Genomic DNA, 13,858 nt, shown 5'->3' on the forward strand with positions numbered 1-13,858 from the left:
CTCCGCTCTGACCGCCCACCTCTCTCACTTCTCTTTTCCGAATGAGTCCTGAAAGGAACGAGATGGGCGTGTATCAGTATATTGATATCTATCAGGCGTCTTCAAGTTATCCCTATTTCTGAGATTATACCTTGCCTGCGGGGTCTCCGGTCGCGGAAATTCTACCCCTCTCTTTTTTAGGTGTTTGTTTTTTCTCCCCAACGCTTTTTAGTACCCTCAGGTTGCTGTTGTTTAGTAGTATCCTTACTACCCTTACCCTGAAACTGTGGTTTCTGCGGTCTAGCCCCTAGGCTATCACGACCGATACTTGAATATGTTTCCGCTATTATTCTCGGCAGTTCCCGCTCTTGATCTAGCTGCGGGATGTCACGAAGACGCATACGCACCGCTAGTGCTACTGCCTCCCCTTTTAGATTACTCAATATGATGGAAGAAACCGTGGCAAAATTGCCTATCACTTGCATCCCTAGATCTAAGGCTGGGGCAGCCCCATATTCATCTTGAATTTGTTTGAGCACTTCCGGTAGATTAGCCAATGTCGGTGTACCGTGTGCTGTAGTGTAGAGCGCGGCAAACACCGTGCCCCATGTATTACAGTGGTCCACAGTAGGAACCATACCAAACGGCAAACACATCGTTCATATTCTATGTTTATCCTGAGGTCCCGTATTGGGAAATACTTCTTCCAGCGTATTAATTTTTTGCGCCAGCCAAAATGGAGTCTCCTCTCGTTTAGCTGGTACTTTGCCCATAACTGAGTGCACAGTGGGCAGATTAATACCCGGAACCACTGCATGTGGGTGTGCCGGAGCAGCACGCGCTGGGTTTGTGTTGAGTGTCTGCATCACAAATTGTACTAAGCGTCTATATGTAGCCGTTAATTCTGTGCATAAATAACGAACTTCAGCCACCGTCAAGTTAGCAACCGCTGGATGTGGTGTACAGTATATGTAGCCAATAAAGGCCAGGTAGGACCATCGTTACTTAGTGGACCTAGCCTAACTGGTGCTATGGTGTGTGGGAGGGCGCCATCAAGCCAATTATTATGTTCGTGATAAGTTAGAGGTATTTCTAAATATGCATATGCCCTGTATTGTCCAGGGACATTTGCCAGAGTGTAGTCGTGAAATGTGTTTGAATTCCCATCAACTGCCGGAAATATGACCCAGGAATAAAAAAGTTCTGTTCTATAGGCTGCATGGGCGTCCACCACAAACGTGACTGGACCCCCCTGTTTTGTTAGACCATGTGCTAGCAGATGAACTTTGAGCGGTTGTCGCATATTAACTGCTATGTTCATTACCTGGGGATTCGCCATTTTGTATACAGCGCTAGTTCAGAGAAGGCACACCAATATCGGGGTTTTCCTTTCAGAGTTCAAGCTTGAACAACCAACTGCTATAACTAGGATCTACCTATATTGCGGTGGTGGAAATCCTCAGTGCCACGGACGTCTCCGTTAACGGAACCGAGGAGTCAATATATATGTATGAGACCGAGAGTGTCAGCCGGACCCGAAAATTAGAGCCAGACCAAACGTTGGCGGCGCCATGTCGCGTGGGCTCTCATTATCCTAAATGAGACTACTGGATTTCTAGGTAACAGGGTCGTTCCTGGTGTGGGGGACTGAGTCTGACCCACTTAGAAGGACCTCTGTCACCTTCAATCCGGTTTTGCTCTGGCTAACTAGCAGTGCCTCATCTCTCCCAAGGGGAAGGAATGATTGGGCAGCCGAGCGCATGACATCTTTAGAACTTCTCAGGAAAGTCGTGGTCACTCAGGTCCCAACCAGCTCTCTCATTTACAGTATGATCTCATATACAAATGACAAAGGCAGTTTAAGTTTTATAGATTGTTTTTAATAAAACGACTGCATTTTAGATAATAAGGCGTGAGCCGCAATAACCAGAACCATACAACACAGTAGGATTGAAATAGTCACGATGAGAGTGAAACATAAAAACAACGCTATCATAGTGTTAATAGATTCCGTTCTCTCTAAGTAAGTTCTATTTTGAGCACAGCATGTTACGCTCTAAACTTGCCTTTCAGATTCCCTGGGAAGACATCAACCCTCATACCTGAGCAAAGGCCTGTGATCTGGTTCAGCATCTGCAACAGGGCAGTCAGCGTCTAGTTGTGGTTCCCTGGTTGGAATCTCCCTCTTGCCTGTATTAGGAAAAGGAAGTGTTTTTATAACTAACATGTCCGTGTGATCACAAAACGTCCCTACGCAAGAATGTATATCTGCAATCCAAAGACTAAACTCCTACCACGTCTATCGGCAATTTACCAGACTGTATCCTTGACTGAAGCACAGAGCGAGCAAGATTGTGTTATCGAGAACTCCAGTGCTAAAGTAGGCTCAACAGTGTGATATAAAAAATAAAACAGGACCGTAGAACTGGCTATTTGAAAAATAACAGTACGAAGCTGAATAAAATGCATTTAGAGCAAAGGGCGCAGAGGCTCTATGCTGCGAGCAAAAGAATAAAATACATCCAGGGCAAAGTGCACAAAGGCCTAACGCCTGAAGCAAACACGCAAAGGATACATAAAAATGACCACACTACAATACATGACGGGACTTGAAAAGCTACTTAAGTGACTGTCAATATGCATACATTACATAAGTACAACCATGAAAACTCTAGTGTCCTGCATACGTATGTCAAAAAAAAACATAACCAACCACAGAAAGGGACTTCAAGATTCATACCACCGCAGTCAGTGGGGTCCCAGAAGGGGGTGTTTTGTTTTATGTAATGCTCCCAGAGCCAGTGGTTTGTATGGTCTTTCTACTAGATTCTTAAAGGAAATATTCTGCATTACACAAACATTCTACCTCGCTTATTACCACTGACACATTTCAACCTCCTCAGGTCTAGCACCCCCCAAAATAATCATCCTGGAGTTCTGAAGTGGAACAATCAATACAGAGGCCTTTAAAGTTTGTTTGTATTTTGTCATATTTGCTGTGTGTTCAAAGACAGGGGTGAAATTTCTGGTCTGTCTATTGACAAATTGCTGTGTATTCTTTTTAAAGGGAGCTTGCTGTTCACGTTTCTTTCTCTGATTGCAAAGTCGGAGGATTTTATAAAGTAAACTGTGACAATCTTGCTAAGAGTGTGAAATGGAAGGCTGTAGGATGTAATTTTTGTACCACACAACAAAAGTAAGTACCTGTAAATGAATTGAACAAATATTTCAGAATAGACTAGCAGGTAAGAAAGCACAAATAAAGCACATTTTTTAAAATGCTGAAGTGTGATGGAAAGAAAAATTTTAGTATGATCAAATCAAATCAGTTCAGTTGATGCTGCATAAATGAAAATTTCGCTGAAACTTGATTTTTACATATTATTTGCTATATAGCTTTATCAGTACAACTGAATGTCTTATTTAATGGTCGATTCAATGGAAAATGTGTTGTCTTCAAATGGTAGAGCACTACAATAACATGCTTTAGTAATATTTGCAATAGTGTGCTCCAGAATGTACCATGAGCTACAAACTACATGCTTACCACTGCCACTGAATACATTTGCTACACTTGTTCTTTGTGTGATTCAGGGATTTTTCACAATCCCTCTGACTTCGGTGTGAGCGCCCCCACTCTGAAAATTGTTCCAGCACCATTGGCCGATGTCAGTAGCGAACAGTCATTTACGCAAGAGCCTGTGTTGGTACACTTCTTTTCAACTATTCTTTTTCAATGCAGGTCTTGAAGGAAGCTGCGTACAATAACTTAAATAGCATTTGCTCAAATATTTGTAGCATACTTGTCAGCTGTCACTTTAGTATTGACTGTTAATACACAAGTGCTGAAAAGGCTAGTCTTCATCAAGGAAGCATATGTATAGATTACTGTATTATCTGTAATTCACATCTCATCAAAAAAATTATAACATGGTAATTGGATCTGCTGAAAACAGTACAGGGACACATTCAGGGGACTTTTTACACAAATCTAAAACTACACAGTGATATAATGAAAAGCTATAAATGTAGTGGGTGCATGGACATTACTGTCCAGTGCCAGCAACACTTCTAATGCAAGTCTCAACAAAGTGGGATGTCTTTGTCAAAGAGTTTTTATTGCATTGGCTACCTTAACTGAGCTCGTTTTTAGGTAAGACACTAAGGGGGTCATTATGACTCCCGCATTTGGTGTTATAGTGGCGGTAGTCCCGCCAACAGACTGGCGGTACATACCGCCATATAATGACATTGGCGGTTTAGCTTTTACCACACCGACCTCCATGGCGGTAACGACCGCCGATCTGGAGACTACAGTCTCCAGCCCGGCAGCCGTCACTAGGCCACCCACTGGAATATGACCCTCCCCACCGCCATGGTTTCCGTGGCTTTCATACTGCCACGAAAACCATGGCAGTAGGCACTATCCGTGCCAGGGAATTCCTTCCCTGGCACTGATAGGGGTCTCCCCCCTCCCTCCCCAGAGGCCCCCCCGGCTCACCCTCCCGACACCCCCGACATACACACACCTACACGCACAGACATACACATGCATACCCACACACATACCCACATTCACCCATGCATGCATACATCCATGCACACACATCCACACACACATTGACATACATACAAGCACACACGCATTCACACAATATACACGCACACTCACATCCTTTCATACACACATGCATTCTACATGCCCAAAACCCGCATGCACGCACACAGAAACATACATACACACCCCCCTACACACACACACACACACACACACACACACACACACACACACACACACACACACACAACACCCCCCCTCCCCTGTTGGAACACCCGACTTACCTGCTTGCAGGGGGTCCTCCGGAAGGAAACTGGATGGGGCGTTGCTGCCAGCAGCAGCGTCCGCCAGCAGAACACCGCCAGGCCGTATCATGGATCATGATACGATTTGCGGTGGTCTACTGGCATGGCGCTGCTGCTAGCAGCAGTGCCACCTTACCGCCGTCTGCCGCCATGACCGTAGCCGGAATTCCGCCAGCCTTCTGGCAGAATTCCGGCTAGCGTCATAATATGGCGGTCGGCTGATAGTCACGGAAACGGTCTTTTGGCGGCCATCGCTGTGGCGGTAGGCGGCATTTACCGCCTATGTCTTAATGATGGCCTAAATAAAGAAGGAGATTGTGAGCCCTAAGATGCTTTTTCATTCCAATTCAATAATGAAGTTACTTGCTTTGCACATTTGACTTGCTAAAAGTAGCGATAGGAAGCAGAAAAGGTGTACTTCATGATGTTGTAGAGATACAGCAGCTCAGATACAGCATAACATAGTATTGTCAAATCTGTGTCTCTTCTAGCGACTAAGGGCATAATGGAATGAAAATCTCAAAATAACTCAAACTTAGTCAACACCATGTACATGATTCCCACCCCCTATGCCCACCTTACACCCGGCTGTCCCCAGACCCCCAACCTGCTGGCATCAATGAGCCCTCAGCTGCACCACAGACCCCTCTTTTTGTCCCCAGGAAATGTTTGAGAGTCCCCATGGTGTACAGCAGTGCTTCCCAAACTTTTTAGAACCAAAACACAATTTTTAGAACAACACACTTATATGACCTGCCTAGCTTTATTGGAAATGAGTTGGAGCAATTTCTTTAATGTAATAACTGCAAATGTTTGTAAACATCATGACTTTTACTACTCCCTTCAATATCTGTCCACGGCTAAGATATTCATCTGCCATAAAAGTGTCAAACGCTGAACTGCACTGGAGTCAAAACACATTTCAGAGTGCAGTGCTGTTGTTGATACAGTGATTGCAGCAAATTTGAAAAACACCTCCTACAGCAGAGCATGGGTAAGGCCTCATATCCATGTTTATGTTAAAACGTGGTCAGGTGTATATTTATATATATATATATATATATATATATATATATATATATATATATATATCACTGAAAAAAAACAGTTACAGACACGTTATAGACTCACATTAAAAATTTACAAAACCATAGAAATTCACCTGTTATAATTAGAGTTATCTCAAGTAACTATAACTCGTGCCCTAAGGTAACTAACTATAACTCGCGCCTCTGCTATGCACAGTTTTTTCATAAGAACTTTTACTGCAAATATTACATTGAAATTATCAGTGATGTTATCAAAGATGTCATGAGTGCTGTAATTTGTGGGATAATTAGCAGTGTCTCCTATATATATGCCACTGGGGGATGTTGTTCCCTAGGGCATAATGAGGCTTGGGGAGGGGAGGCCGTGTGCCCCTCCTTACTTTAAAAAAAAAAAAAAAAAAAAAAAAAAAAACATGACCCTGGTGGATAGAGTTCCTAGGGCCTACTGTGACTTGGAGAGGGGGAGTGCAATTAACTTTGGGCCTGGGGGTGGGGTCCCTGGGGCCTGGTACGGCTCAAAGAGGGAGCCGTGCAGTCACCCACTTACCTCTTAAACCAAAAAAGGGCCCCAGGGTATGGGGTCCCAGGACCTAATGAGGTTCGGGAAGGGGGTCAGTGTGGCCCCCTTCCCTTTTTTTAAAATTATATTTGACCCTGAGAATGGGGTACCCCGGGCCCAAGAAGGCTTAGGGAGGGGTCTGTGTACCCCCCTTTCCCAATTTGTATTGTATTCGGCCCCAGTGAGGGGCCGGGCCTGTTGCTAATCCCATGCTGTTCACAACCATAGGCCTTGCGCAGATTTTTTGGCTTCTGTTGGGGGAGGGAAGGGGGGGTTGCCTTTACGTATGGTAATAAAATATTACTTTAAGTTAAAAAAAATAAAATAAAATAAAAAGTCCCAAGAAATTCATTGGAAAATAAATATTAAAGTAACGATATAGTTAGGTGACTGTCAGTGACAACATTAACTTTTTGAACTAAAAAAACACAAAAATTCACCAGTTATAGTCAGTGCTAACTACAACTTGGCCCGCCATGCATTGCTTATGACCTTACACATTACATCACTCATGATATATTCTATGACATAATTTATGTTATCACCAATGACATCTCAAATTACATCATTGATGATATCATCCAAGCTTCGTTTGTACACATTTCTCTGTAAGTGGGTGGGGCATTTGAGCTATGAAAGTAAGTATCACAGATTAATATGAAGCATAATTACTACTATCATGCATACAACCCCCATAGGTGAAGCAAGCTTGTTATGTGCAACATTGACCCTATCCTATACACTTCATTGGTAGCCACGTTCATGTTGACTATGAACCACAGATAAAAGGGTAACCTTCACTGCACACGGTTTTCAGTCTGTATACAACTGTTCATTAAAAAACAAGTGCCTCCACATAATCAATCACTCTTAAATGACAAATGCCCTACTACAGACAGTCTTTACCTGTATCAAGCCCCTGAATGGAGTGGATGAGAGTAGAAAGTTGATACTGTAATCAATGTTAACTCTATGGAGACGGTTTACTCTGCACCACACTGTTTGCATAAAGTTAAACTCTCAAGAGAAATACACCTCAGAGTATTGAAACATACCTACTAAGAATAGTGTGCACTGTATGCAAACCTTGTCCAAAGAGCGACTGTTCACTTAAAATACCCAAGATCTGAAGGTGTTAAAGATCATGCTACCTTCAGTCTTCATACTGTGGTGAAAACTTTTCAGATAACCCATCATTTGAAGCAAAACCAGTACATGTACACTAGTTAGTGCCTGGTGCACGTTATGTAGTATGTGTTGTTATGTAGTAACTATATATAGTTATATTGTCATGTAGTACCTGTTCTGTAGTACTTGGTACATGTATGTAGAAAATATCAGGCTTAGACTATTCTGTCTAATAACGCAAGGCTTCTTACAGTACTTAATATGTTTTATGTAGCATCTCTGCCCTTTAAATACTGTTTCTGCAGAGCTAAAAATCTTGTGTGGAATGAGCTGAACACAGACTGTCAACAGTTACCTACATACAAAGCTACTCTTGAAAACAAAGATTTATAAGTTTTCAGTGCCTTTACATACATATGGTGCATTAGGAGCACTTGCGTTTTGTGAACACACCTAATAGCTGGACATAGGCTGTACAAAATAAGGTAGAAAAGTAATATTGGAGTTACCTGCCACTATGTAAATTATAAAACAAACTAGCACACTCATGGGATGATGTCATCAGTGGTGTAATCAATGATATTATTTGAGATGTCTTCACTGTTGTCATAAATAATGTCATAGAACATGCCATGAGTGATGTAATATGTGAGATCATAAGCAGTGCATTGTGGGGGCCAAGTTCTAATTAGATCTGCCAAATATAACTGGTGAATTGCTGTAGTTTTTTTTTTTGTTGTTGAAAACTTTGATGTCATCACTGACGTTCATAACTATAAATTTACTTTAACCTTTGGCTTTTTCAGTGAATTTTGTTTTTAACAAAAACATCTTTTTATCACACTTAACTCTAAAGTGTGTGTGTGTGTGTGAATATACCTATCAAGCAGCTCCTCCTTCGCCAATACTGCAAGGATCACACGTACTCCAGCAGTGTTGCTAAACACTGGTTTACGCTGTTTTTTGTTTTTGTTTTGTTTTTTCAATTAAAGTCACAATGCAAAGAGAGAGAGATAACGAGAACATAGCAGTTCATCCACCTGCTTCCTGATCAAGAGTGGTGTTCGGCTTTCTCTTCGAGGGCCAATTACATCAAATTAGCTGAACAGTATGTGTTATGGTTACTTATGATCATGTATAATTACCACATTCTCTGTTTAAATGGCTTTAAAAACAGTAGCAACAAACACTAGAAGGCTTACTTGGAGCCTTTCTTAGAAATACTTGCAAGGGTTTGTTTCACAGCTAGACTTTGGGACATTGTTCAGCACCTTTGCACTGGTGCACAAAATGAGCTAATCAGTTTGAATATTGCTTCCATAAAGACCAGGACTTTTATTACCCACTAAAAATCAGCTTGCGACTCTCCTCTGGGTTCTGACCCACAGTTTGAGAAACGCTGGTGTATAGCATCACTAAAAACCATTGGCAAAGCAAATAAATTCAAAAGGTGCAACATATTGGTTTTGCCAATGCTATATAAAGATAAGTGAATTTAAAGAGTACTGGTCTCTTTTCAAGGTACTTTTGCTTTTCAGTGGTGCTTAACCGGAAGTGAAAATTGTAAATGGCGTTTTTGTTTTTATTTTAGGTGATGTGTCTCCAGTTCATATGAGTCCAGTTCCTCAGTCTCAGTTCATTCCTTTGACAGAAGTACTTTGCTGCACTATATCGGACATGAATGCTGATCATGTTGTTGTTACTCAGGATGCATTGATGGAAACATTACTAAAGCATCACCCAGGTAGGATGCTTATAATGGTTTCTGGAGGTGAAAGTGAAAAATCATTTACGAAGAAGCTGATGGTATCAAATTGTCAACAAATAAGAATTATGTAGCATGTTTTGTGTTGCACAGCATTCACCTTTTAAAAGCCTTTTTACTACTGTCAGTTCACCCTGTCTTCTAGTGGCTGCTGATGGGTTTTGAAAATGGCAGGGCGTAAATCCCTTGTTGGAACGTGAGCCTGGCCTTCTTTAAGAATTTTCGAGGGAATTCTTCCCTGGGAAAAATTTGACAAAAAACCATGGCGGAACAGTATATTTTAGAACACACTTTTCGCATGAGTTGACAAATTATTTCGGAGGTTGTGAAGGCACACTAAGGAAATATTTCAACACTTTTGTGGCGTTCCGAGCAAGTCTTACTTGGCTCAGTGGGCGTTTGGGGTCACCAAGAAAACTTTTAAAAATATGTTCTGCTTTGCCTTTGTGAATTACTATGCAAGTGACCTGACAGAAGAGTTACAAAAGGCATATTTGGGGTCATTCTGAGTTTGGCTGGCGGCAGGCGCCGCCAGCCAAACGGTAACCGCCAGAAGACTGTACCGCGGTCAGAAGACCGCGGCGGTCATTCTGAGTTTCCCGCTGGGCTGGCGGGCGACCGCCAGAAGGCCGCCCGCCCGCCCAGTGGGAAACCCCCTTCCACGAGGATGCCGGCTCCAAATGGAGCCGGCGGAGTGGAAAGGGTGCGACGGGTGCAGTTGCACCCGTCGCGGTTTTCAGACACTGAAAATCTTTGTGGGGCCCTGTTAGGGGGCCCCTGCAGTGCCCATGCCAGTGGCATGGGCACTGCAGGGGCCCCCAGGGGCCCCACGACACCCGTTACCGCCAGCCAGGTTCTGGCGGTCAAAACCGCCAGAACCAGGCTGGCGGTAAGGGGGTCGGAATCCCCATGGCGGCGCTGCCTGCAGCGCCGCCATGGAGGATTCTGCAGGCCAGGGGAAAACCGGCGGGAAACCGCCGGTTTCCCTTTTCTGACCACGGCTTTACCGCCACGGTCAGAATTGGCCTGGATGCACCGCCAGCCTGTTGGCGGTGCATCCGCGGTCCCCGGCCCTGGCTGACCCCCATAGTCTTGATTTCACACACTTGTTCACTGGTTGTTAATTCATAGGTACCTAGCAATCAATTATACCTATTGTATAAATAAATACGGTCCTTGTTTATATTTCATCAGCCATATTAAAAAAAAACATTAGGGAAAGTAAGATCAACTGTCTTATTTGTCCTAATGTTTACTTTGAATGTGATTGGTGACATATGAGCCAGGATGTTATTATTACACTACGTATAATCGACTTTAAGGGAACAGACCATATATCAGTGTCTCAGAATTGGCTCCTGCTCCCTTACAGACACAGGATCAGGAGCGGTGGAATAATGGGACCTAGCAGTAAGATGGTGCCATGTTATTCGTGACACTGGTCTTTTGCTGGCTTATTAGATAAAATCACTTTACATGCTGAAGTACTAGTTGCTATTACTAACGTGACCTAAAAATTCAAGTAAGCAAGTTGTGATTGGATAAAAATCCAGAGCTGGTAAAGGCTGTCCTATGCTAAGGGGACATAGACTGATAGCTATAAATGTGCACTTATCAACCAGCAATGGGCACTCGTTCTGAAAATGGCATCTTCACATTTACCAGCGCCCCTTCAGTACAATAGACCTCAGATTTTTCCCAGAGTACTGTTTTTTTGCTCCCAGTGTAGCACTTTACATATCAGTCAAGTTCAGTTGATTGTACTTTATAAAGATGCCATTTTAGTAGGAGGCACAGCCCTGAATGCCATCAGTCATTTAACTTGGAAGACCAGTTCCGACTGGATTTCTTAAGATACAAATTTATTCTTGTTGTATACTAATTAGTTGTTTCGATACCAGTCTGGTTTTGTAATTTCTTCGTGACAATGGTCTTGTTTTCTGCATTTGATCAAATAGACGTTTTAATTAGTTAGACAAAGCAATAAATATATTTTTCCACTTAACAAGGTCCTAGGTAATCATTTCTTTTAACTTATGAAAACTTGAAAGGCCAACTCCTAGACAGCATTGTATTTTAGCTTAGATTGAATTTTAACTTCGTTTTGTCTCGTATATTAAGTAATTGATATCTCAATATCTATACAGAATAAACTTCGATGAGTTTGTTGAATAACCTCATGAGGCTAGTTTTGTGGCATTGTGATGAGGTGGCAAGGCTTGTACTGGACAGCCTTTCCAGCAGGTGCTACCATGAGACACTACACCTTACTCATAGCAAGGACTGCTATCCATGCAGTTACCGGATAAACACCATTGCTTGTGCTACATACTCCAAAGCATGGATACCTTATAGGATACCGGCATTAGAAATACATATTCAAATTAAGTCATGCTGTTACTCCCCTCTCTCTACCCTAAAGCGAGAAGGCTTTATTTCTTCAACAACGCACAATATATTTGTCTAAGCACAAGATAGTTAAAGTCATAGATGAATGCAGCAAAATTGAACCGTAAATATTGTGTAGGTAACATACGAGTCAATGGAGTTTTATATAGCACATCTATATGAAGAAAACTGGTCATGGGCTCGAGGGTAACATTTTCTGCAGACAAAAACAGAGACTAGAGGTCGCTATTTAAAAGAGAAGGGGTTTCGACGTTCAAGAGACACTGTTTTGCATTCTAAGTAAAGGCAAGAACCAGCACACATTTGGCTTGTTCATCTATATTTGCCTTAGACGCCTTACAATTATGAACCACAATAGAAATAATGCACTGAAATCAACTGTTCGGGTAGAACCTTTTGAGAGAGGCAATTTTCAATGAACTTTTGTTGCTTTCTCGCTTGCCTGTTGAGGACAGTTTGTAGGTAAAATGCAGTGGCCACAATACATTGAAAAAAGTATTGGATTTCTCATTGGCCAATTTGTGATCTCACCATGGATGTATACATTGGAGTACAGCGGGTTTAAATGACTCGTAAATGGGTCTTCACTTTGTGTTAAAACCACTGTATTGCATAGCCTTTAACAGAATGAATTCATAATATCTCATCACATGTCCAGCAGCTTAGAGCAGCTTTCATAATTTATGTTTTAAAATCTAAGCAACACATTTTTTAACAGCAGACCTCCTCATCCTTATTGCTTACAACCGCGCCTATCACCACATTCGTTGCTCCAGGGTGTCTCTTGCTGGGTGATCAGTGAGGAGAGGAGCTTTGTGCCCTGGGCCTGCTAGTCCTGGAATATTGTGAGGAAAACTAAAAAAACTAACAAAAAAACTCTCCAAATATTTTAAGAAAGAGTTGAAAAGTAGTATTGTGAAAATAACTTTCTCGAGGGCTCACCTCAAGACAAGAATCAGTAGAAATACCAGCCTCGACCTCGAGAAAAGGAGGTGCCCACTTTGTTTCACCTCTCACCTCCTCATCCGTGGGGAGGCTAATCTCGGACAACAATTTTAATGGAGGCAGAGGAGAGTAAGGGGGCAATGAGAGATACAGTGGGGCTGACGAGCCATTAATCAAAGGGTAGTGCAGCTAAAAAACGGAAGACCGCAGGCGGTGATGATGCAGATATAATATTGACAACTTGGTAATATGGCAGGGCCCGACAGTCAGTTCTCCTCTTTCTAACATGTACCAATGGCCAAGACCCTTATATTAGGCTCATATCAGCGAGCTTGGAAGCCTTCATCCCATTCCTCGACTTAGAACTGGACATTGACAATGGAAAGATGACCACAAAAACCTATGACAAAACTGCATTGCAACAGTTTGTAACGATTTGAAAGCCATCATCTGGGAAACTTCCACTACGAGCATTTTCTTTAACTACGAAAAAACTGTAGTGAAGTAACAGACTACAAAGAACAAGCAGACAACTTGGATGTCGCACTTCAATCAAGAGAATACCCTGAAATAATTACACAGAGGCCCAAGAAGAGAGCAGAAATAATAATTGTGAAACTCTTTTGGAGACCACTAGCCGCCCTACCCAGGAAAGGTAAACCTGTGTTAAATCATATCACCTAATATGAAATGATGTAAAAAAACACAAAAGCAACACAAACTGGACAATGCTGAACATGGTGTAATTAACAATTATCAAAACCACTATTTGCCTACTAAAGACCACAGATGACAAAAGACCAGCTAATCACATGGGGCCAAGAATAAAAAATAAAAAAAACACAATCTTAAACAAGAATTTGGGGCATACCACAGATTAATGGACTTTTCTCAAATGGAATCTGTAATATTGATCATTTCACTACACATGCGAAAACGTAGATGTGGGACTTAACAAACCCTGGGAGCTTTGTGGGCACACAAATTGCAACACATCCAACTGTTGGCTGTGATTTGTGGGAATAAGACTGGTGAAAGTAAGCACCAATGAACATAGAATTACTAGTCATTGAAAACGCACCACTAAACCACACACTTTTTGGATACTAATGACATGAGATGTAGAGTTTTAGACCCTGTACCTGGGAGTCAGAGTGTGAA

The 13,858-nt window shown here is 42.2% G+C and overlaps 1 protein-coding gene across 2 annotated transcripts in view; it reads left to right on the forward strand.

Annotated features, from left to right (window-relative positions):
• Positions 1-13,858, forward strand: part of STOX1 (storkhead box 1) — a 382,812-nt gene that overhangs the window by 181,820 nt on the left and 187,134 nt on the right. For both annotated transcript variants that reach the window (XM_069240505.1, XM_069240504.1), the window contains exon 2: positions 9,170-9,322. In XM_069240505.1, coding sequence (XP_069096606.1) covers positions 9,190-9,322 — 133 coding nt within the window. In that variant the 5' untranslated portion in view covers positions 9,170-9,189. The remainder of the gene's footprint in view (positions 1-9,169; positions 9,323-13,858) is intronic.

The sequence above is a fragment of the Pleurodeles waltl genome, chromosome 6, assembly GCF_031143425.1.
Source record: "Pleurodeles waltl isolate 20211129_DDA chromosome 6, aPleWal1.hap1.20221129, whole genome shotgun sequence".
NCBI classification, from domain to species: domain Eukaryota; kingdom Metazoa; phylum Chordata; class Amphibia; order Caudata; family Salamandridae; genus Pleurodeles; species Pleurodeles waltl.